At 39.4% G+C, this 24,419-nt stretch overlaps 1 protein-coding gene across 5 annotated transcripts in view; it reads left to right on the forward strand.

Moving 5' to 3' along the window:
• Mpp6 (membrane palmitoylated protein 6) overlaps window positions 1–21,423 on the forward strand; it is a 135,581-nt gene extending 114,158 nt beyond the window's left edge. For all 5 annotated transcript variants that reach the window (XM_029567535.1, XM_008841485.2, XM_029567536.1 and 2 more), the window contains 3 exons: window positions 10,883–11,085; window positions 12,616–12,744; window positions 17,061–21,423. In XM_029567535.1, coding sequence (XP_029423395.1) covers window positions 10,883–11,085; window positions 12,616–12,744; window positions 17,061–17,237 — 509 coding nt within the window. In that variant the 3' untranslated portion in view covers window positions 17,238–21,423. The remainder of the gene's footprint in view (window positions 1–10,882; window positions 11,086–12,615; window positions 12,745–17,060) is intronic.
• Window positions 21,424–24,419: the final 2,996 nt, after the last annotated feature.

Raw genomic sequence — 24,419 nt, forward strand, 5'->3', positions numbered from 1 at the left:
TTTTTTTTCGGTTCAGTGTATAAGCTAAGGAATCGGCTGTGGCCAGTCTGCTTTCAAAAGGAATTAAATATGTAGCAATAGTTTGTTTTGTTTTGTTTTTTACATGTTCAGTAGTGAATAGAGTTGTAGTTTAAAATCATTTGTAAACATTTTGCCATAATTAAGATTCTTTAAACATATTGGGAGGTGGCACGTGCATGTGTGCCATCGTGTGGTTGTTTATTTGAAGCAGCACATTCCCACTGTGGCTTCAGAGTAGGGCTTCACCAGACAGCAGGACTTCTGAAATCACACTCACAGATAGTGCCCCAAGTCCTTGCATGTATTTATTTGGAGGATTTAAAATTATCTTAGACATGTGATAATACCATCTTTTATGAATAATTTCAGAAACAGAGGTTTTATGATTTTGAATATATAAAACCATTATACATACCATCTTGAAGATTCTTGAAATTTTCAACATGTATAATGGTGATCTCATTTTTTTGAATTTTTATTGGGCTTTTGTACATCTCATACAACAGTTCTTTTTTTATATAACAGTTCTTAATCAAATTTAGACCCCCTCCCCATCCATACTCCCCCCACCAAACCTCATGTATTCCACTATGCATGTTAAGTCTATCCAGTCAAGCATTTTTGTACCCAGATGTCCTTTGGTACAAATTCATCCTCTGGAATCTAGTCAGCCTATCTGCAGATCCTTGGTATGGCCTGCTCTCCCTCACCCAATAGTACTCAGTCTCCAGTAGTTCCCAGACTAGGGCAGACCCACCACCTATTTCCCTCACTCCACCCTGGGCCCTTTTTTGATTGAGGTAGCATAGGTCCTCTGTTCAGTGCCACCATTGCTGTTAGTACACATGTACAAGCTTCCAGTGGCCTGAAAGCCGCTGCTTCCCTTTGTTCATGGACCAACCCTGGCTCTTACAATCTTTCTGCCCCCTCTTCTGTAATAGTTGCTGATCCATAGGTGGGAGAGGTTTGATATAGGAGTCCTATCCAGGGACACACACACTGCAGTCTCTTATTCTTTAAAAGTTGGCCAGTTGTGGCCTTTTGTGTGCATCACACTGTTGTATGAAGAGGCTTCATTGGTGAGAGTTGAGGGATGCACCACCCCCTGTTCTGCTATGTTCCATGAGTCTTACGTGTAGAGGTTCCACTGTAGATATGTTATCTAGGACTGGGCATCTCTCAGATGTATATTGTCTGTGTCTAACCAGTTGTGGAGTTTTTCAGTAGCCCCCATCTGTTGCAAAAGGAAGCTTCTTTGATGAGTGGTATACAGTATACTTTGTAAGTATAAGGATCCGTATTTAGCATATGGTAAGAAAGTTCATTTGCCTAGAGATATGACAGAGATAGGGTTTTCTCTAGGATCCATGTCCTCTCCTACCATGTGTATTTGGCTGAGTTTACAGTGCCCATCCATGAGTTCACTCCAATTGAGAGGGCTTTAAGTCCAATTAGGTAGCTGTCGATTACCCTAGATAACAATTCCACTACCAACCAGTAGAGGTACTTTGCTCTGCTGGTCATTATGGTTATTTGTCTTTAGGGTTGAGTTGCACCATTGATTTTCTCCCTTCGCGGTAACCCCCTGAACTATGAGAGCTAAACTTGAGGTAGAAGGCTTCCAGGTCAGTTCCTGCTCCATTGCTCCTGTGTCCAGAGTATGTCCTATCTTCAGTAGTAGGGTCTTATCTTCCAGTTCTAGGAGATAACCAAGAGCTCTGGCAATAGTTTGTGTTATTTTGGTCCTCTTGGACCACTCTGACCAACCACTGAAAGGGAGGTCTCTCCTATCTGGCTCTGTGTTCCTTGCCATACAGATCACAGGTGTACATATGGACTAATGTTCAGGCACCATATGTGCATTTCTCAGGGGGTTTTGGAGGCAATAATTTCCCCCTGGCTTCCCTAGCCCCCCAAGTTCCATTCATCTCTACTCTCCCCCCATTTTAAAGTTCCTTTTTTCCTCTTACAGAACTTTATTTATTTATTTACTTTAAAGACAGGGTTTCCCTATAGCCCTAGCTGTCCTGGAACTCATTATGTAAACATGCTAGCCTCAGTTTCACTGAGATCTGCCTGCCTCTGCTCCTGGTGCTAGAATTAAAGGTATATCCTACCATGCCTGGCTCTTACAGACATTTTCTTGGTATCTTATGCTCGTTTTCAGTGATCTAAAGTCTGTCAACTTTTTATTTATATCACTTTGTAATTTTAATTTAATGTACTTAATGATTTGGTCAAATAAGTAGAGTCCAACCAACCAAGCTTAGATTCAGGCTAAATCTGAAAGAGTACACACAAAAATTATTTTTCTTCCTCAAGGCTAATGTTGAAGTTTGCAGAGAGGACACCTTTGCAAAGGTTTGAAAGGTGGTAATAGTTCAGTTCTAGCACAGACCAAGTTGTAGATATGTTTGTTACCTGCCTCAAAGTATTCATGGTTTTAAAATACTGTACTAAAAGATCTCCTACTTCTGAATTTAGAATTGGGATATCCACTCTGATTCAGAAACCATAGGTCAGAGTAAAGAGGCTAATAGACTGTAATAATAATGAGGTGGCTATCTTCACCTCTGATGTATAAAATCAAACATTTAACATACAAGAATGTCAGAAAACAGGAAGGTAAGGTAAGGTTAATGATAGATATTTAATTTGTGCACAGAACTGCACTTTTGAAAGTTATTGTCAACTAAATGTAGGTGGATTTTGCTTGCCTTTGGACACTCAGGAAATGTTGGTCTGGAAAGAAGGGCTGTTCTTGAAAAGAAAGGAGGAGTGCTGTTCATAAGGAAAAGGTATTTGTTCACTCACAACAGGCCTTAAGAATTTAAGACTCTGCTTCTAAGCAAATATGTTTTGAGTGTCAAGATGATTTAAAATCACATTTCTTACGAAAAGTTTATGTTCAGAACCATCCCTTAAAACATTCTTCTGTATGCAGTTTGCAAGTATTTTGTTGAGTATCTTTACACCTATGTTCATTAAGGATACGGGTCTGTAAGCTTTCTTTTTTTGTTGTAGATTTACCTGGTTTGGGAATTAGAGTAATACTGACTTCATAGAAGGAGTTTGGGAGTTCTCCCTCTGTTTCTATCTTTTTGAATAATTTAAGCAGTATTGGTTGTAGATTGTCTTTGAATGTCTGGTAGAATTCTGCTGTAAATCCATCTGGGCCTGGACTTTTTTTAGTCAGGAGGTTTTGTATTACTGTTTCAATTTCCTTATTTGTTATAGGTCTGTTTTGGCTGTTGATCTCCTCTTGGTTTAACTTTGGTGGTGATCATAATTTTAGAAATTAATCCATTTCTTTTAGATTTTCAAATTTAACAGAGTACAGATTTTTTTTAAGTATTCCCTTACAATGTTTTGGATTTTTTTGATGTCTGTTGTGATGTTTCCCCTTTCATCTCTGATTTTGTTGATTTGGATTTGCTCTTTCTTTTGGTTAACTGGGCTAAGGGTCTGTCTGTCTTGTTTAACCTTTCAAAAAACCAGCTCTTAGATTCATTGATTTGGGGGGGCGGGATTTTTCTTTGTTTCTATTTCATTAATTTCTGCTCTGAGTTTTTTAATTTCTTCTTGTCTACTAGGTTTGAGGTTGGTTTGTTCTTGCCTTTCCAGAGTCTTGAGTTGTACTGTCAAGTTGTTTACATGTGCTTTTTCTGACTTTTCAATGTAGGCCCTAAGAGCTATAAACTTCCCTCTTAGAACTGGTTTTAGGGTGTCCCAGAGGTTTTGTTATGTTGTGTTCTTCTTTGTTTCAGGAATACTTTTATTTCTTTCTTATTTTCTTCTTTGACCTATTCATGATTTGGAGTGTGTTGTTCAATCTCCATGAGTTTGTATATTTACTAAAGCTTCTTTTGCTGTTGATTATAAGCTTTATTGTACTGTGGTCTCATAGAAAGCATAGAATTATTTCAGGGTTTTTTGTTGTTGTTGTTGTTGAGATTTGTTTTGTGCCCCAGAATGTGGTCAATTTTAGAATGATTTGCATGAGTTGCGGAGTAGAAAATGTGTTCTTTGGTGGTTGGGTGGAATATTCTGTATATATCTGTTAGGTCCATTTCATGTAGTATGCCATTTAATTCAGATGGCTCTCTGTTTATGCTTTGTCCAGTTGACCTGTCTATTGAAAGTCTCCCACTATCACTGAGTTGTTGTCAGTCTCTGTTTTGTAGTCCTAGATTACTGATTTTATGAAATTGGGTGCTCCAGAGTTTGCTGCATAAATGTTCATGATTGTAGTATCTTCTCAGTCACTTGTTCCTTTGATCAGAATGAGGTAACCCTCATCTCTTCTGATAAATTTTAATTTGAGGTCTATTTTGTCAGATAATAAAATTGAGACACCTGCTGGCTTGTTAGGAGTGTTTGCTTGGAATATTTTTTTCCATCCTTTCACCCTAAGATAGTGTCTATCCGAAAAGGTGAGAAGAGTTTCCTGAAGACAATGAAAAGATAGGTTTTCTTTCTTGATCCATTGCACCAGCCTGTGTCTTTTGACAGGGGAACTGAGGCCACTGATACTTAGTGTTGTTATTATTATATACTGTCATTTTAATTTCTTGGTGTTTGTGGCCCTATTTTGTTTCTCTGTCATTATACCTTTCCTTATTTTCTTTCTGTAGCCTTTTGGGCGTACTCATTCCTCTTTTCGGTCCTTTGTATTGCTTCAAGTATTCTGTTGTGCTAGTTTGAAAGGCATGAATTCTTTCAGCCTATTTGTGTCATGGAAAATTTTCTGTACCCCTTTGATAGTTATACTGGATAAAGTATTCAGGGTTGGCATCCATGGTTGTTTAGAACTGGGAATACTTTGTTCCAGGCTCTTCCAGCTTTCACAGTTTGCATTGAAAAGTCAGCTGAAATTCTGATGGGTTTTCCTTTGTGTGTAACTTGTTTTTCTCTAGCAGCTTTCAGTACCCTCTCTGTTCTGTACATTTAGTGTTTTTACTATGATATATCATGGGGATTTTCTATTCTGATCATGTCTTAATGGTGTTCTCTGTGCTTCTTGAATCTCTATAGGTATATTTTTCCTTAATTTAGGGAAGTTTTCTTCTATAATCCTATTGAAGAGCTGTTCAATGCCATAGGTTTGAGTTTCTTCTCCTTCCTATATGCCTATAATACCTAGATTTGGTTGTTTCATGTTGTCCCACATTTCCTGAGTATTCCATTCCTGTGTTTTTTGAATTTTGCGTAGTCTTTGCTTAAGGACTCCAGGTCTTCAACTTTATCCTCCAGTTTTGATATTCTGTTTTCCATTTCATTCATTCTGCTTATGAGACTTTCCCCCTGTTGTTTCTAATTGGTTTATTGAGTGTTTTAGTCCTGTGTTCATTTCCATTTGGGTTTTCATCACTATTCTCTAGTGAATTCACTTTTCAAGTTATGAATTGCTTTTGATATTTCATTAAGCTGCATATTCTTGGGCTTCCACCAAAAGTTTATGCCTTTACTCTTTGAGTTGTGTGTGTTTTTTCTTGAAGTTCTTTGATCACGTTTATGAGTGTTCTTTGAAATTCTGCATCCTGGGGCTCTATAGGGTGGTTCTCAGTGTGCACTTTTATAGGACTTGTGGATTTTGTTGGGGACATATTTTCCTGGTTTTTCATATTGTTTGTGTTTTTGCATTGCCATTTGGGCATATGGATGTTCTTTGTTGGTTATGTGTGCAACAGGAACTTCTACTTTGTTTTTGTTTAATTTAATTTTGGTTCTGTTAATATTATGTTACTTAGTTACTTTTTGTGAAGGTATAGAAGACAAATTGGTGGGTATTTCAAGTTCTTGCTGAGTAGTAGACTGGTCCGAGTCCTGACTGAACAGGTCTGTCTGCCTGATGGGGACACTGGGAAATTGGCGGTGAGGGGACTGCCTGGGGGGCACTTAGGGAATCCATGGTAGGGTTTTTAGTTAATCTGGTTTGGAAAGTTAGCCGGGGGATTTGAGGACCCCGCCTGTGAGAGAGGTCTGTAGGGGAGAGGGTGGGTGTGGAAGAGAGAAACGATGTAGAGAGGCAGGGAGCTGGAGCTGGAGCTGGTTTACCAGAGTCCTGGCTGACCCAGTCTGTCTGCCTAATCTGGAAGCTGGGAATTTGGCGGTGAGGGGAGGGGACCCCCTGAGTGAGGATTTAGGGATCTACGGTAGGGTGTTTAGTTAATCTGGTTTGGGAAGCTAGTCCTGGGACCAGAGTCCTGGCTGAGCAGGTCTGTCTGCCTGACCCAGAGGCTGGGAATTTGGCGGTGAGGGGACCACCTGGGTGGGGATTTAGGGTTTTATGGTAGAGTGTTTAGTTAATCTGGTTTGGGAAACTAGTCCTGGGACTTGAGGTGAAGGAATTGGAGCCCACCTAAGAGAGAATGGTAAGGGACAGGATGGGGGTGAATGAATCAGTTTCTGATTCTTGTGTGAGACTCAATCCTTCCTTTTTTGAGTTTAGGTCTATTTCTGTTTGTATACTTTATGTGCCTTTGTTGTTTTCTTATTAGTATGAAAAGCTGGTTGGTCTAGGCTTCAGGTTATCTCTTTTGATTTTATATTGGAGGGGCCTGATGAGTTTAGTCCAGCTGTTCAGGAGTTCCCACAGAGGCCCAGTTGGATGAGCATCAGATGCTCAGTCAGAGGTCCCTCTAGTCAGCAGGCACAGTACAATTTGGGAGGCTTGCTAGATAGAGGTAGGACTTAGGCACTCTTAGACAGTCAGGGGAAGAGGCTGGCCTCAGGAATCCCAGGCAGGTTGGGGGTGGGGACAGCCAGAGTAGAAGCCTGATCTCTGGTGTGAAAAAGCAAGTTGGGGGTGGGGGCAGGCTGTGAGGTCTCTAGGGAAGTAGACTGAAGAATTGGGTTGGTCTGGGTGCAAAGGATCAGGAAGCAGTGGGGGGATCTGAGCCAAGAGGATAGTCCACAGGTCTGGGGTGCCAAGAGAAGTGGGCCTGTGCCCAGGGTTAGAAGGAGAAAGTGATGTGGGAGCTGGGAGATTGAATCAGGTTGTGGGAGTCAAGGTGCAGTGGGCAGGGTCTATTAAAGACTATATTTGAACACACATAAGAAAGATGGGGGGAGAGGGGAAAAGAGGGAGAGAGGGAGAGAGAAAGAGAGATATAAATGGATTTAAAGACAGAAATCACATGGTCATCTCAATAGGTGCAGAAAAGGCATTTGACAAAATCCAACATGCATTCATGTTAAAAGTCCTATAAGAAATTGGTCTGGAGGGAACATACATCAACATAATTAAAGCTATGTACAACAAACCCATAGCCAACATCATTCTAAATGGAGAAAAAAATAGAAACATTCTCATTAAAATCAGTATCCAGACAGGGCTGTCTACTGTCTCCACTCCTTTTCAATATAGTGCTTGAAACCGTTGCAAGAGCATTAAGACAAGAGGAGGAAATTAAAGGGGTATCAATTGAAAAAGAAGAAGTCAAATTATCCCTATTTGCAGATGATATATATATATATATGAGACCCCAAAAATTCCAATAGAAAACTGTTAGAATTGATTAATACTTTCAGTAAAGTGGCAGGATACAAAATTAGCTTAGAAAAATCAGTAGCCTTTCTATATACCAATAACAAGCAATAAGAAAAAGCAGTAGAGGAAAACCCTCCCATTCTCAGTAGCCTTTAAAAAAGTGACATATTTAAGAATAAACCTAACCAAAGACATTAAACATCTCAACAATGACAGTTTCAAAACTCTAAAGAAAGAGATAGAGGAAGACACTAGGAGATAGAAAGACCTCCCATGCTCTTGGATTGGTAGAATCAATATTGTGAAAATGACCATCTTACCAAAAGCAATTTATAGATTCAGTGCAATCCCAACCAAAATACCCATGAAGTTCTTCACAGAGCTTGACAAAATAATCCTAAAATTCATATGGAATTACAAAAGACCCCGGAAAGCCAAAACAATCTTGGGGGAAAAACAATGCTGGGGGGATCAGCATACCAGATCTCAGATTATATTACATAGCTGTCGTCATAAAAACAGCATGGTACTGGCACAAAAATAGACATGTAGAGCAATGGAACACAATAGAAGACCCAAACAGGAGTTCATATAATTTCAGCCACCTGATATTCAGCAAAGGTGCTAAGACACACAATGAAGGGAAAATAGCTCTCAAACAAATGGTGCTGGCAAAACTGGAAGAAAAATGAAACTTGACCCTTTCACCCTGCACAAAAGTCAACTCCAAATGGATCAAAGACCTCAATATGAAATCTGAAACTTGGAAACTGCTAGAAGAAAACATAGGCAGCACCCTCCAAGAGATGTAGGTGTAGGAAAGGACTTTTTAAATCAGACAACAGCTGCTCAGGCACTAAGGTCAACAATCAGTAAGTGGGACCTCATTAAATTACAAAGTTTCTGTACTACAAAAGAGACAACCAAGGATGGGAAGAGGAAACACACTGAGTGGGAGAGACTCTTCACCAACTACACATCCGACAGAGGATTAATATCCAGAAAATACAAAGAAGTCAAAAAAGAAAGAAATAAAATAAATGACCCAATAAAGAGATGGGTGATAGACCTGAACAGAGAGCTCTCAAAGAAAGAAATAAAAAGGGCTAAGAAGCACCTTAAAAAGTGCTCAACGGCCAGGCGTGGTGGCACACGCCTGTAATCCCAGCACTTGGGAGGCAGAGGCAGGTGGATCTTTGTGAGTTCAAGGCCAGCCTGGTGTACATAGTGAGTTCCAGGACAGCCAGGGCTACAGGGAGACCCTGTCTCAAAAAGACCAAAAAAAAAAAAGTGCTCAACATTCTTAGTAATTAGAGAAATGCAAATAAAAGCCACTTTAAGATTCCATCTTACCCAAGTCAGACTGGCTAAGATCAAGAGAACAAAAGATTCCAAATGCTGGAGAGGATGTGGAGAAAGAAGAACGCTCATTCTCTTCTGGTGTGAATGCAAACTAACGTAACCAAGTGTGGAGAACCCTCAAAAAACTAAAAATGAACCTACCATGTGATCCAGTGATTCCACTCCTTGGCATGCACCCAAAGGACTCGATCACACTGTAGAGATACCTGTACATCTATGTTTGTTGCTGCTCTCTTCACAATAGCTAAGAAATGGAAACAACCTGAATGTCCCTCAACTGACGACAGTTGGTTAATGAAAATGTGGTACTCAATGGAGTTCTACTCAGCTGTAAGAAAAGATGAAATTTTCAGGTAAATGGATGGAGCTAGAGAGTGTTACACTAAGTGAAGTAACACAAACACAGAAAAGCAAGTGACATATGTTCTCCCTCATTTGCAGATTGTAGCACCAATCCCTTATATGTGAGTATATAAATTGTGATATAACACCAGGAACCAGGTAAAGGCAAAGGACACGTGGACGTAAAGGAAAAGAAACAACCTGAAAGGGGGATAGTAGGGAACAGATGTTACCTGAGGGAGGTGGAAAAAGTGGGAGCAATCGGCAGGGAGGAGGGCGGGGAAGGACATGCAAGGGACCATGGTGTTGGGGAGGGAGGGAAGTCAGTAGAGGAAAGATGGTGGGAGTCAGGAGGTATTTGGGGGCGGCGGGGATAATGGGGCCACTGTGACTAGGGAGGGAAGGAGGAGGGAAGACAGATAAGAGAAAAAAAGAGTGGCGAGTGAATCTCAGGGGGCTAAGACACCTAGAGGGAAAAGTGATGCCTTAGAAAGAAACTCTATGAGAAATGAACAGAGAGTGTCTGAACATTAATGCATGTGTATACCTGGGAGCCGCTTGGCAGGGAATGCAGTGCCACATAGAAGAGACCTCCCTTAGAGTGACAAGCATGCCGTACAGCACTCATCAAAGAAGCTTCTTTTTGCAACATCTGGTCAGGCACAGAGAACATAAGCTAGGTGACACATCTGCCATCAATTCTCTACAACTGAGGCTCATGGAACATAGCGGAATAAGGTGCAGAAAGAGGGCTAATGCACCCCTCAGCTCTCACCAATGAGGCTTCCTTGTACATCAGAGTGCAATGCAAACAGAAGGCCACAACTGGCCAAATTTTGGAGAATAAGAGACTGTAGAGTGTATGATGGAACTCCTATATGGACCCTCACCCACCCACGGCTCAGGGACCATTGCAGACAAGGAGGCAGAAAGATTGTAAGAGCCAGGGCTGGTTCATGAACACAGGGAGGTGGAGGCTTCCAGGCCACTGAAGGCATGCTCATGTGAGCCTGTGGCAGTGGTAGCGTCAAGCACCGGACCCCTGTCAGCTCAAACAACAGCCCAAAGGGGAGGTGAGAAATAGGTGGCAGGCCAGCACTAGATTGAGAACTATATAAGACTGATTGCTGCTGGGTGAAAGAGAGTATGACTTACATATGACCACTGGATGGGCTGACTAGACTCCAGTGGATGCATTTACACTGAAGGACATTTGGGTATAAACACCTAAATGAATAGGTCTCAGCATGTATGGTAGAGTACATAGGTTTCAGCCGGGGGCGGTGGGAGGGGGGGATGGGGGAGGTATGGATGAGTGACATCTGGATTTGGGTGGGAAATGTGGTAGGAAATTTTCAAAGCTCTGTTAAAATAGATAAAAAAACATTCTTCTAATTAGGGGTTGGCAAAAGTTCCTGTTCAAGGGCCATGCAGTCTGTGTCACAACTACTGTCTTAGTGGAAAGGACACCACAGACAGTGAATGGACAGATGAGCATGATTGTACTCAGTAAGACAAGGCGTTATTTTTCTAAGACAGAAAGCAGATTGGTTTAACTAAACCCCTGCTCTGAATGAAACATACGAAGCTACCTCTGTGCATTTTAATCTGTGTTTTAGAACTTATAATCTCACTGTGAAAATTCTCAACATTATTTTATTCTAGTTACTTCACGGAAACCAAGAGATGATGAAAAAGATGGCCAGGCATATAAATTTGTGTCACGGTCAGAGATGGAAGCAGACATCAAAGCTGGAAAGTATTTGGAACATGGGGAATACGAAGGAAACCTCTATGGAACTAAGATTGACTCTATTCTTGAAGTTGTCCAGACTGGACGCACTTGCATTTTAGACGTCAATCCACAAGTGAGCTGCATGGATTCCAAAACCTTTTTTTTCCTGGGGAGTTTTCTCCTATGTGTATGTAGGGGGTGTCAGGAGTGTCTGTTTTATCAGACCAGGAAGATAATTCTTTCCCTCTTATCTTTTGGTGATAGAGAACTTCATTATGGATCCATAGCTAGCTAAGTAAGTCTCTGGTCAGTCAGAGAGCCAAGGCTTGGACAGCAATTAAAAACCATGCAATTAAACCTGCAAAAGTTTAGTGTTTACTTTTTCAAGTAATGCAAAAATGTTTATATTGAGAAATGTTACATTCAAAACTGAAGGCAATAAGATAAAAAAAAAAAAAGAGGTAATTCCCCCTTCACCCCCCACCCCTCAACACAAAACATCCATTCTGTGTTCATTCCATGACTTTAGCTCATCCCTTCCTACCTCTACACTCAACCCCACCTCACTTAAAGATAATAATGCTTTGCTATAGATCTTCACTTTAGTATGCCTCAAATGTCTGTCTGTCTGTCTGTCTCTCTCTCTCTCTCTCTCTCTGTGTGTTTGTGTGTGTGTGTGTGTGTGTGTAGTAACAGAGTTCCTGCTTTTTGTTGCTTTTTCCATAGATGGAACAGTTTTATTTAGATCCTTTACCTTTTTTATTGATTTTTCTTCTTTGACAATTTCATTTATATATATTATATATAATGCATCTGATTACTCTCCCACCATCCTCTCTTTTTTTCCCTGCCCATCCTTATCAATCCCCTGCCCAATTCCTACCAGTCCCTCTCCCAGGTTGGTAACTTTTGGTTTTCTTATGTGGCCCATTTAGTTTAACCAGGGTCATCTATGTGAACATTCAGTGGAAACTATCCATTGGAGCCTGTGAGGTCAACAATGGATAACACAACTAAAAACAAGCCTCCCCCTCTCTCTGAATCTCTCCAAAGGAAATAATTTAGCAGTAGGGGGAAGGGCACCCTCAAGCCCCTCCTCCATCTATTTCTGACTATTGATAGGAGCATTCTTGTAGAGACCCAATGCAAGCACACAGTTGTTCTGAGTTTGTGATTGCAAGGGCTGTGTTTTGCCCAGAAGATGGCATTCAAAGCCCTTCTCTCTGTCTCTTACATTCTCTTACTTCTGTCCTGTCTTCCCACAGTGTGCCTCACCCTTACAGGGAATGGTGTAAATGTCTTTTGTTTAGGGCTAAGCATCCACCCATCCATTAGTCTCATCACTTTGTACAATCGTGAGTCTCTGCATCCATCACTCTTCACCAGAAAGAGTCATCTCTGAAGAAGACAGTAGCATTTGTCTATGGATATAAACATAAATGTTAGAAGGCAATTTAATGCTATGTCGATTTATCTTAAGCTTTTTAACGAATGGGTCACTATTTTGGGAAAATACCATGTGGAGTTAGGACAGAGGGTGGCAGGTAGTAAATTATGTCCTTAACCTAAGGAAGGAAGCAGGTAGACTTTGATTTACACCAGAGGCTAGCACAGTCCAAGTTCTGATATCATATAAACTGGTTTATAATTCATCTTTGCACAGGCACTGAAAGTACTGAGGACGTCTGAGTTCATGCCTTACGTGGTGTTCATTGCTGCTCCAGAGCTAGAGACGCTACGTGCCATGCACAAGGCCGTGGTAGATGCCGGAATCACGACCAAACTTTTGACGGTGAGCACTTCTTTACTGACTAAGAGTTTCTCCTGAGTCCTTTTTTAATGTTTATGCCCATCTAATCATACTTAGGAATAAGCATTGTGGCCTGAATTCCCCCTGGGTCCCCTGCGTTATCATACAAACCATATAATGTATTTTACGTGCATTTATTAACTTACAAAGGAATGAGAACCCAGTGCCTAGCCCAACGGCGCAGCTCAGAGCCTGCCATGCCACGACTACCATAGTCCCTGCTAGTATTCGCTCACGCCTCAGGGCCAGCCATCTCGCCCCAGGTCCACAAGAGTCAGTCCATTCTGTCTTTGAGCTGGTGCGGCTGGCTGCGCTGTTCCCCACACCACTTGAGCTACCGGTGGCCCCCGGCTTCCGTCCCAAGATGGCTCCCAGCAGCCCCTTCCTAGTCCACGCTCCCCGTCAGGCCCCGCCCCGCCCATTGGAGAAACTAGCCAATTGGGAGATAAGCATACTATGTAGGATTTTACAGACTAGAAATTCATTCACTAGATGTATTTAGGATTTGAAACAGTATTGCTTTTTATGTGATAATCCTTCTTAATTTTAAAGCAGAAGTTTAGTTCTCTTGTAAAATAAAAGGACCAGAATTAAAATATTTTACATATTAACCCAGCACTCTTCATTTTACTAATGAGGAAATTTGATCCCGCACCATTATGTTTATCCTGCGGCTTATACAGGGAGAGCTAGCTGCCCCACTCTTCAGTTCTGTTATGTGCTTTCCCTTTTCTTCTCTCTTTTTTTCATCTTATAGAAAATTTAGGATATTTTGAAGAGCACCCTCCACGGGCCATTCCTGCTTCAGTAGGCCTCCCATCATGCACCTCATATAAGGAGTTTTGAAATAAATCTTTGCTATATCACCAATACATGCTCTAGTATTCATCTCTGAAAGATAAGAACTTTTAAGAAACATGAGCATAATGCTATTAATACACAAAAAATTAAACAATAGCTTAATTTTATATTGATGCACAGTCTGTGAATTTTTCCAGGACTTAGAATTTTTTCTAACTGATTTTTCCAAGTTGGGATCCAAACCAGAAAAACACATTACATTTACTTAATGTCTCCTAAACCGTTTTTGTTGTTGTTGTTGTTGTTTTTTGTTTTGTTTTGTTTTTAAGCTAATGGAAGTACAGTTTCTATTTGTATATGTCTGAAAGTATCCAGTTTGGGTGTATGTATACATTTATGGAACCAGCCCAACCAGAATACTTTACAGGTTCCTCACAGTCATCTTCCCTGGGCCCCTTTGTTACTAGCCCTGCTGTCCCTTCTTTCTGTCTGTAGCAGGTAGTATTAGTCCTTAGTGCTTTTCCAGGTTGCCCCGTGTCTCTACTTTCTGAATATGTGAGGTATAGCAGGCAGTGCCTGCCGACATCATTTACTAACTCGAACATTGTGTCGGCTCTGGGTCACTTTTGATTGAACTACTGATTTTTCTGTTTTTAGTGATCACATCTTCCTGCTTCTTTTGTGGTAATCTTTTTCTCAGATACTGACGAGACATTGTTCTGAGATCCAGTTATTGAGAAATAGTTCCTTTCAGGTTTTCCCTTTCAAATTTATAAGACCTGGGCAATTCTTGTTTCAGGGACCCCCCTCTTGAGGAAAGACACATTCAGTATCTTCCCCAGGGCCTGGGAATTAATGAAGGTTTCTCGTCTGATGGGAACAGGCACCTTTCAGTCTTTTCTGGTGGTTCTCCCTCACCCTTGGGTAGCTGATAACGTGCACAGTTGGTGCCCAGCATAATACTGGAAAGGGCCTAATAGAAGCCTCATGGGTCCTCTCTCTCTGCTGCTCTTTTCTGGTTTTCTGACCTACAAACAATCTCCTAAACTCCCAGTCTGCCCTCAACTTATCCTTGGGGTCCTCCAGGACTCCCCTCCCCTAGAAATTCTTTGAAGGCAATAAACAGGATGAGTCATAGGGGTTTTCTCTTTTTGTTTCTGGTCTCTCTGAGATTTCTTTAACTGGCTGGCTGTCTGTTTAGTTGCCAGGTACAAGGTTACTCTATTCTTGTCATTCCTCATTGACTGGGTACAGATGTCTCTTCTGCTTGGTATGTTCTAATCTGTGAATTTTTACTGCCTTCCTCCTTGTCCTCTCTCTCAACATTGCAGTTCAGTTCAGAAAATTGTGTCATTTGTCTTCCAGTCTGGATTTTATCTATTCTCTCCCCCTTGTGTTACTGTCTTCCACCCCTGTGCTACCTGTAAGCTGACAGGGCAGATCCAGAGGTCTGCTCAGTGCAGACTCAGGTTTGTTGTATTACTTGTTTTTGCAAAAACAGTTCGTAAGTAGTAGGGTTTTTTTTATTACATTATTGTATATATCAGACTGGTGCTGGAGAGAGACTGGGGGTGGGGGGGCGGGGGGGGGCTTAGCTCTAGGTTCAGATGCCAGCTGATTTGTAACATTCTGCAGTAACTTTTCATTAATCTTTGCCTGAATTTGATATTTTTTAATAGAAGTGGGAAAGCAATACTGTTCTAAATTTGTCATTCCTTCTAGTTCATAAACTAGAGCTCCTCTTTAAAAGAACTTCATTTACTATTTGATAACTGAATACAGTGTATGCAGGAAAGGAAAGTGTGTACAGGTTCTGTCCCTTTATTAGGCAGCATTCAGAATAATAGGTATGTTCCTTCAGAGCTGTAAGGGGCCACAGGTAACCAAATGAAGCTCACTCTCTTGTTATTCATTAGATGAGTGCATGGGTTCAAACTTAATATGCTTTATGTTGTTGCAGTTTTTCTTATTGGTACTTAGATTGTTCCATCTTTAACCACTAAGAGTTTAGAGACCTGTTTTCAAGAGGTTAGTTAGTCTTGAATAACTTAAAGTGCTACTTGATAGAACAGATTGCAGGCTCTTAAACATTTCCTGTTGTAGGTCAGGAATCAGACATTTCCCTAAGAAGTTCAGATTCCCTTTAGGGTCACTGAAATCTGAAGGCTATAATACAAGATTATATACAGGATTAATCACTGTTTGCAACCAGACACATTTATAGAGATAGAAGTAGACGGCATGCCCTTCTGCTTGTATATACAAAGGACAATGTATCACTAATTCGTACTGTTGGTTTCCAGACTTCTCATTTTGAATATCCTTTCTCCAAAATGCTAGGAAGGTTAGAATATCACATAATTTCCAAGTCTTGTGCTGCCGTAATCCCGGCAGCCGTTTCCTCTGGCGTGGGTCACTGCCACCTCTCTTCCTGCGTCCTCTGTGTCATGTTGCATCTCTACTCAAGACCCATGGGTGTTTGGCTTTTTGTTGTTTTTATCACATCTGGTCCTCTGTGACCAGCTGCAGCCCCACCATCCACTCTTCTTTTAAGTTCTTACATGCACCAGAGCCATTTCCCTCCTTTGGACACTGCACTGTTTCTTCTACCTAGAATGTTCTTGGTCTGTCAATCTCCATTTTCCATTGATTGTTAACTGTCATTTGCTCAGTGTCTTTCCAGTTATTCTATCTAAAGTAGGTCCTTTAGAGTTCTTTGTGCCTGTTTGTTTCTAAAGTACTTACAATAAGTTGGAAATTTTGTTTTTATTTGTCCTTTATCTCTTTTCCACCAAAAAGCAGGAACCCACTCTTACTGTTATCTACCAATTCTGAAACATTGTAAACACATTAGAAGGGGCCCTATGCATCCTTGTAGAATCTGTAGAACTATAGTGGGCTTCTATGAAAAGCTTTAGTTGTTCATCAGAGCCCATTACTTAAGTACTCCCTGTATCATTCCAGACCATCTCAGAGTACTTAATGAAGTATGACTGGAACTATCATAAAAATAGCTAAAAGTCCAGGAGTATGTGTTTTCATGGTAGATGGCAGCGTATCTTCCAAACACTTAGGTTTCTATGACTTTCTTAGTTTAGGAGGCAAATTGACTTTGACCTGAACAGCCACTACAAGTTGAATTCCATGGTTTACACAGGCTATAAGGTAAAACTCTTTCGAAAGAATTAATCAGAAACCACTTAGAAGTCAGTCACCTGCAATAATTATTATTTTCTTTAGCGTCTTTTAATTAGGAATGTCATCCTAATGTCAGCTGAACAGAAGTTGCTGGCTACTCAGAGATGAAACCATGACGGTGAAGGCTGTGGCATGAGCAGACCGCAGTGCTGTCTTCTTCAACACTATAGAGTAGATTTTGAAAATTAAGATCAGAGTCACAGGAAACAAATATCCAGCCTTCTATTTCTTTCTTTCTTTGAGATTTGATAAAGTAAATATACATTACAATACAAACATTTCTTTTGAAACTTTGACAGGACTCTGACTTGAAGAAAACGGTGGACGAAAGTGCGCGGATTCAGAGAGCATACAACCACTACTTTGATTTGATCATCGTAAATGACAATCTAGACAAAGCTTTTGAGAAACTACAAACTGCCATAGAAAAACTGAGAATGGAGCCTCAGTGGGTCCCAATTAGCTGGGTATACTGATGCTTCAATAAGGTTAACAGTTAAATAAAACCTTTGAAAAGTGACTCAGCAAGTAAACCTTCTACTGGGAAAACACATGCAGTGCTAGAAGGCATCTGCCACGTCTAGGCATTTTTATTGTGTAGATTGAAATAACAGTGCACTAGGCTGAATTTTTATATAATCTGTGGTTGGGAAGGTGTACTAATATATAATTTATCTTAATTTTTCTAACTTTTTATGGATAATCTTTCTATTCATATCACATGAAAAAATGCGTTGAAGCATTTTGTATGTTTTGGTTTAGTGCCCTTGCCTTTTTCATCAAAGGAATTTTCAGATCATTCTCTCTAACATTGGTCTCACATTTTCACTGTGATAATGAATACTTGAAATAGTTTTATAAAGCTATCATTCACTTGATTATTTAATGAAAGGTCAGTTACTTTTAGAAGAAATCAGTGGTTATTGACCTTCTTAATCCAGTTTCTACAGAAGCAGTTTTAATGTCAGTGCTACAACTGGTCTACTATCTTAATCTGACATCAAGTCTTTCTTATGCCACACATTGTAACAGCATGGCTGTCCATTCTGATTTGTACAGATACAATAATTTCCCCTCTCATTTCTAGTGAAAAAAATGAAGAGCAATACCTTGCACTCTCTATGAGGTTATTCTTTTCATTTATTGCAGTGACATGCTGATGCTAATATTACATATTAGTTATTACAGAAACTCTGGCTGGAAGCAGGTCATGCAGACTGAGAGAGTGCCTTCTCCTATAAAACTTTACTTAATGAGACTTAAAGTTTACTTATTTTCACATATAAAATTTTGAACCTACTGCGTTAGGTGTTTTTTTTTTTTTTTTTTTTTAGGGGATTATGGTCAGCAAAACGGTCATGGCTCTGCAGATTTTTGTGGTGTTTAAAGATGCCTCTAGGCTATAAGGTTTTTGTTAATGGTCAGATGTGCTTTCTGAAATGTGATTTTTTGATTGGTAGGATATTTGTTCTGTTTGTTGTGTTGAAAACCAAAACCATTGAACAGTTTACAAAATTGGGAAATAATTGTCAGCTATTTATATATATAGATATATATATACACACATAACATATACATTATATAATACTTATGTAATATATTAAATAATATTTTATATGTTTTAGATTTGTTAGGAAAATAGACTTTTTGTTTAATGATTAGGAAAAACATTCTTTAGATGCATTGCCACAATGTATAAATTTCCACACGCACCTTAGTATCTTTCCGAAGGATTCTTCTATGGTGTGAATTCTTCTTTCATCATATTCAGAGATGTAGCTCATCACTGAGCTACATAATTTAAATACTGATGAATGTCTTTGGTGACAGGCACCAGGCACCTGGCTTCTGATTTTGTCTTTCCCCTCACCAAAGCTATCATAGGGAATGCTGCCAGCGGAGAGGTCTTTTGGGGAAGAGTAATAGATATAATAAGCAGCGTTCACACATTGCTTTAAATGGTTTTTGTAATAAAACTCTTAAGTTGCTATATTGGTTGATACTGGGAATCTATAGGCTTTTTAAACTTTAATTCTAGAATATCATAGCCAAAACATGAATTGTTTTTCTTTGTCATAAAACAGGAAATTGTTAACAAATGGATTGTACTCTTAATAACGTTAGAAAATGTTAAACCACATATATTTGCTGAAATTCTTGAATTCTCAAAACAACATAAGTCAAAACACATATTTAGGTGATACCCTGTGATTAATGTTTCAACACACTGTAATGTAAGTTTTGAGAGAAATTTCAGTTCTACACTCAGGAAATGTGCTGCATTCCCCAGTGTACCTTGATGTTGCTTCATGGAGCCCTTCTAAGTAGCTTTGGGAAAATTGTAGCAGCACAGGAGTCTATCCACAGAATATTTCTGCCATCTTGATGCAACACAGATGATAATCACATATATTTATAGCATTTTCATTCGATTAAAAAAATGTCTGGAATATCATCTCTACTTAACATTGTTTCTATTACAAATGGTATTCGTGATTGACCACATAATCACATTAGATTCTTTATAATGAAATGATGCAATTTAGTTCATTGTCATATAAGTAACAAGGTTAAGAAAATAAAGTTGTTTCTTAGTTTAAAAAAAAAAAAAAAGCACTGAACTTGACACCCATGTCCCCACTTGAGTCTTCAGGAATCAGCAGGCCTCACCACAGGATACTTCCTAGGTAAAGTGATTAAGGAATTGTGTACTTCACTTATGGGAAGGGTCTAACTAACAAACTTACTTATAATTGCTTCACTGAAGACAAGAGAGTTTACAGTTGTGTTGAATGATTGGTACTAACAGGTAAAATGTACACACATGCATGTGCTTTGGAGAAGTGATAGACCGATTCCGAAATGCACTGCAGAGGTCCTTGTAGATAGACGAGTGTCCATATTTGGCACTTGGGGCATGGTTATTTCCTTACAACAGTTATGTGTATTCTTCACTTTCAGTTATACAAATACTCATGGAAGTGATGTCTCTGAATAAATCATGTGACCTTTGCTAGTAAATGTATTGAATGTCCTACATTCAATACATTCAATAGCAGGTTCACCTTCATTACAGCCATGCTTTTATTATGCACTCTCCATTTCTGTTATTTAGATAATATCACATGTCAAATACTGCAGGGTTTTGTTTTGTTTTGTTTGTTTTTGTTGGGGTTCACGTGGGCTGACAATACAATTGCTGACCATAACTTTTTAAATCCTAAATTATCATAAACCCAATATGACTACAGCAATAGTAGCCTAAACCCTAAATGCTAGAATCTAGTACATTTTTGTAATAACCTGTAAGGAGAAGTTTCCTTTAAAATGGAAAATTGGTTATTAAGACACACTTTTAGAAAATGACTCAAGGCTAGTATGGTAGTCAGCACCTTTAATCCCAGCATTCAGGAGGCAGAGGCAGGCAGAGTTCTGTGAGTTTGAGGCCTACCTGGTCTACATAGCAAATTCAAAGTCAGCCTGAGTGACATGGCAAAACCCTGTCTCAGAAAAAAAAAGAGCCAGACCTATAACTCTGGTATACCACCAGAGTGTGTCCCTAACGTGTGAGGGCCGGGGGGGGGGAGATATCCTTACTTTAATTCATTAAAATGGTACTTATTTTTATTATAACAAGTGTCATAATCCAGTGATTGGAGTTGATTTTCAAGATGGGTAGAATTAGGTATAAATGGGCCAATTCTAAATGTAAGAAGTATGAAAATTGGTAAAACCAATAATAGACTTATTATTTTTATAGCTTCTGAAACAGTCCTCCATTACTCAACATTACACACCAGAGGGCTCATAATTTCATAGGAATTGGAAATATGGAAAAGACAATCTTGAAGTTTTATGTACATAGTTTGTTTTTTAAACATTTGAGTTGCCACATATATGTATATATATATATATACACGCACATACAGTTATGTGTATAATATGTAACAGTCTCCCAAAATTTGTAAATAAAGCTATAGTTACCTATGTTATAGCTAGTGTTCTAAAGTTTTTCATTTCTCATAATTCCTAGACATTCTGAAACTATTTTAGATGCTTTTAAAAGGCCTCTGTTCAGCCTTAAAGCTGATTCTAACTTCCTTTCTGAAAAATGTATTATGGGAAATTAAGCTTGGAAAAATATTTTTCACTATTAGAACTTAATTTCCTTAAGAAAACAGATTTCTGGATGGAAGCCTCTTGGAAAATATTTATGTAACCCTTCAAATGAAGTTGTGCTGATTTAGGCTTAAAGGTTACAGTGCCTGCCTTCCTCCTACTCCAAGGAATTTGCTGTGAGAATTCTTATACTAACATATCTAATATATTTGAAGATCTTGGAAGAAATTTAATATTTTAAATAATTTGATTATTGTATATAACCAAATACTGTAATTCACAAATTTTTAAGAATACATTTGATGAATAATTCAGCATCACATCAGTCTTCTTGTAAGTACGTGTGATATATGTAAAGATGATGACTATAGTTTTTTAAGGTAAGGTTATTTTAAATTGCATTTTTGTTTTAGCTTTCAAAGTTATATTCTTTTAAAAATATTTCTCATATTCCATCATGTTACTTTGTGTTCCTGGAATGACTTTTGAAAAATACACAGAATCAAACATGAGTCCTTAAAGGAGTAAAAAGTTTGAGAATGATGGTGTCTCATCTCATGTCTACGGTAAGAAGCATGGCCTGCACCACTTTGGCACAACACTGCAAGATTGTCTTAAAAAGGCTCTCATGATAAAAGTAAAAATAGTGTACTATTTGTACTGGTGCAGATCCTACTTCTGACCACGTGATGTCTTTTAATAACATTCTTACCTCCTTCTACCATCTACATGTTAAATAGGGCTAAGTTAATATTTATCTTCACCTTCAACTCTGAGCAACTTGTAATTGTGACATGGTAAATCTTTATGAGACTTATTAAATGTGTTCACTGGTACTGAGGTCGCTTCTCCTTTAGTGCCTCTGCAGTGCACTTCCTCCTGAGGTGATAGTCAAGCATTCAGCAGTCCTCCCACCAGGTTTTAAAGATGTGGTTAAAACCTGGAAGAGCATCTGTTCGCGCTTTCAGTGGTCCTAATCTAGATGTCCGTTATAGTTTAGAATTTCATTCTGAGTCCAAACTCTTAGCAGATGCTTGCCACCAAGCAAACAAAATAGAAGCTATCCAGTACCCTTACATCAGAGCAGCCTGATCTTTACACCCTAAAGCTACCCTGCTTTACCCTTGGGCCTGACATTTGCACCTCAGCCTTGTTGTTTTACTCATAGTGTGAAGTTTAATAGGCACCTGTATCTTCATTTGAATAAACACTCACAGGTGTAATTAGTGGACAAAGTTCAGAAAATAGTTATTTCTCCTTGTAATTTCTTATGGTCACTGGCTCATAATACAGTGATGTGATAACTGACTTCTACACACAGGTCAGAAGTGACCATTCTTGTTCTTTCCTACTAGTCTTTATTATTGCAGCACAAACTGAATTAACACATCCTATAGTTAAGGTAAATGCCACTTAGAACTTGGATCATTTGTTGCTTATAAAACTAGTCTTTGAATATGAAATGAATATTTTTGCTACCACAAAACGTATGTGCCAGAGACTAAACCCAGGGCCCTCCACATGCTAAGCATACTGTTCCCACTGAGCAGTAGTCCCAGCCTCTTATTTCAAAAGTTGGAAGTAGTTGTCTTTATCGCACTTCAGCCAATGGCAGGCCAGTCCTAAAATTTGGCTTTCCTCATACTAGTCAAGGTGGTCCAACACATGGAGGAAACTGAATGAACTCATTTAAAGAAGGAAAAAACACAGCATTAAAAACTGTTTAGCTAAGGGGGGCAGAGGAACTTAGAGGTGGAGTACGTGTGTTTACCACGCACAAGGCTCTAAGCAATCCCAGGACCTGAGAAACAACAAAAAGCCCTCATCAGCTTTAAAGTATATTAAGCTAGTCATTACCAGTTAAGACATGTGGTTTTCATCTTTTTTTATTTATTAATTTTTGTGCGTATGACTGTTTGCCTGCATGTGTATGAGTGCACCACATGCGTACAAATGTGCAGAGGCCAGAAGAGGCCTTTGGATTCCCTGGAACTGGAGTTATGGACAATTGTTAGCCACAATATGGGTGCTGGAAACTGAACCCAGGTCCACTGGAAGAATAGGCAGTGCTCTTAACTGCTAAGCCATCTCTCCAGACACTGGTTTTCACCTTCAGTAGGGGAGCTGGGCAGTAGTAACACTGTTGGTAAATGCAGTCTAAGTGACAAATACCTTAGTGTTTTCAGCAAGAGCCAGGTTGGATGCCATAGCTCACCTGCATCTGAACTTGAAATGCAAGGTAAATGTTTGCTTTCACTATGTACCCTTTTGTAAAGAACTGCTGGCTAGCTCTTTCTTCCATGACACTTTTTTTTTCTTTTTTTGGTCTTTTTAGCCCCAGCTGTCCTGGAACTCGCTGTGTAGACCAGGCTGGCCCTGAACTCACAGAGATCCACCTGTCTCTGCCTCCTGAGTCCTGGGATTAAAGGCGTGCACCCGTGATGTCTTGGATTCTGTTGCAGAAGAATGAGCAATAGTGTCCAGCAACAAGTGAAATTCTTTGCATGTTATTTTGAGCTGTTACACCCCCATGAGGAATATTTAATTGGAATAACGTGCTATGAGAATATTTTATCCTTTTTTGTTTCCATTTCATTTTTACATACCTTTCCTTCGAATGCAGTGTATGTTCTTTTTAACTTCTTTGACATGATCATAACGTTTTTTTTTTTAATAGAGGACAAGGTGCTTATTAGCCATCCAAAAATCAAAGCTGAATGATGTGCTTAAGTGACTTTCTGATGAAAAGTACAAATTGAGTATTACTGCTTTCCAAGTATCTGTATTACTGTTTTCTGTAAAAGGAAACAGTACTGCTGTCTTTGTGTAAGTAAATTTTCCTTAGTGTAGTCTTGATTTTTCAGAAACTGTCCCTATAAGTCTTTCAACATAGTTCTGTATATCAAAACAAATGTTCAGTCTGTGAGGTTACATATTCCTGGTAAAATATTTTTTTGCATAGAAAGAAATAATTATTGTTGGAGAAATGTAGTGTTTCATTTATAGGTAGAACTAAGATTTCAAGATAAACTACAGGATATCAGATTAGCATTGATGATTTAAGTGTTTTGTTTTGTTTTTAACTCCTAATATCCTCCCTATCCTCAAATTTTTCACCTGTCTGGGTTCTTCAACAGAGAAACCTTGACCATTGTTTCATCCTTGCTGACCTAAGCAGTTCAGTGGCTTTCAGAGAAAAGACTTCAGAGTTGGGGGAGATGAAAATGAAGAATCAAGAAATAGACTCTGCTTAGACAGCATGGGTCATACAGCCACTTCCCAGCTGTCCAAGAAAGAGAAAAGCCATGTGTGCAGCGAGAAGACCTGCTGTGGTACCCATCTCACCCTGAGCTGCAGAGCATGGGCAAGGGACCCACCAAGAGATAGCAGTGTGGCTATGTGTGCATCAGGAAGCCTTTCCAGGAGGGGTCCTTAGCAGTTTTCCCACACTGATTTATAAGATCTATGCCACACACTTAGGAAAGTGCTAGTTTAGGTCTTTCTGATGTCTCAGAATAAAGTTTTATGCCCATTTTTTC

The sequence above is a fragment of the Nannospalax galili genome, unplaced genomic scaffold, assembly GCF_000622305.1.
Source record: "Nannospalax galili isolate Female #2095 unplaced genomic scaffold, S.galili_v1.0 scaffold158, whole genome shotgun sequence".
NCBI classification, from domain to species: Eukaryota; Metazoa; Chordata; class Mammalia; order Rodentia; family Spalacidae; genus Nannospalax; species Nannospalax galili.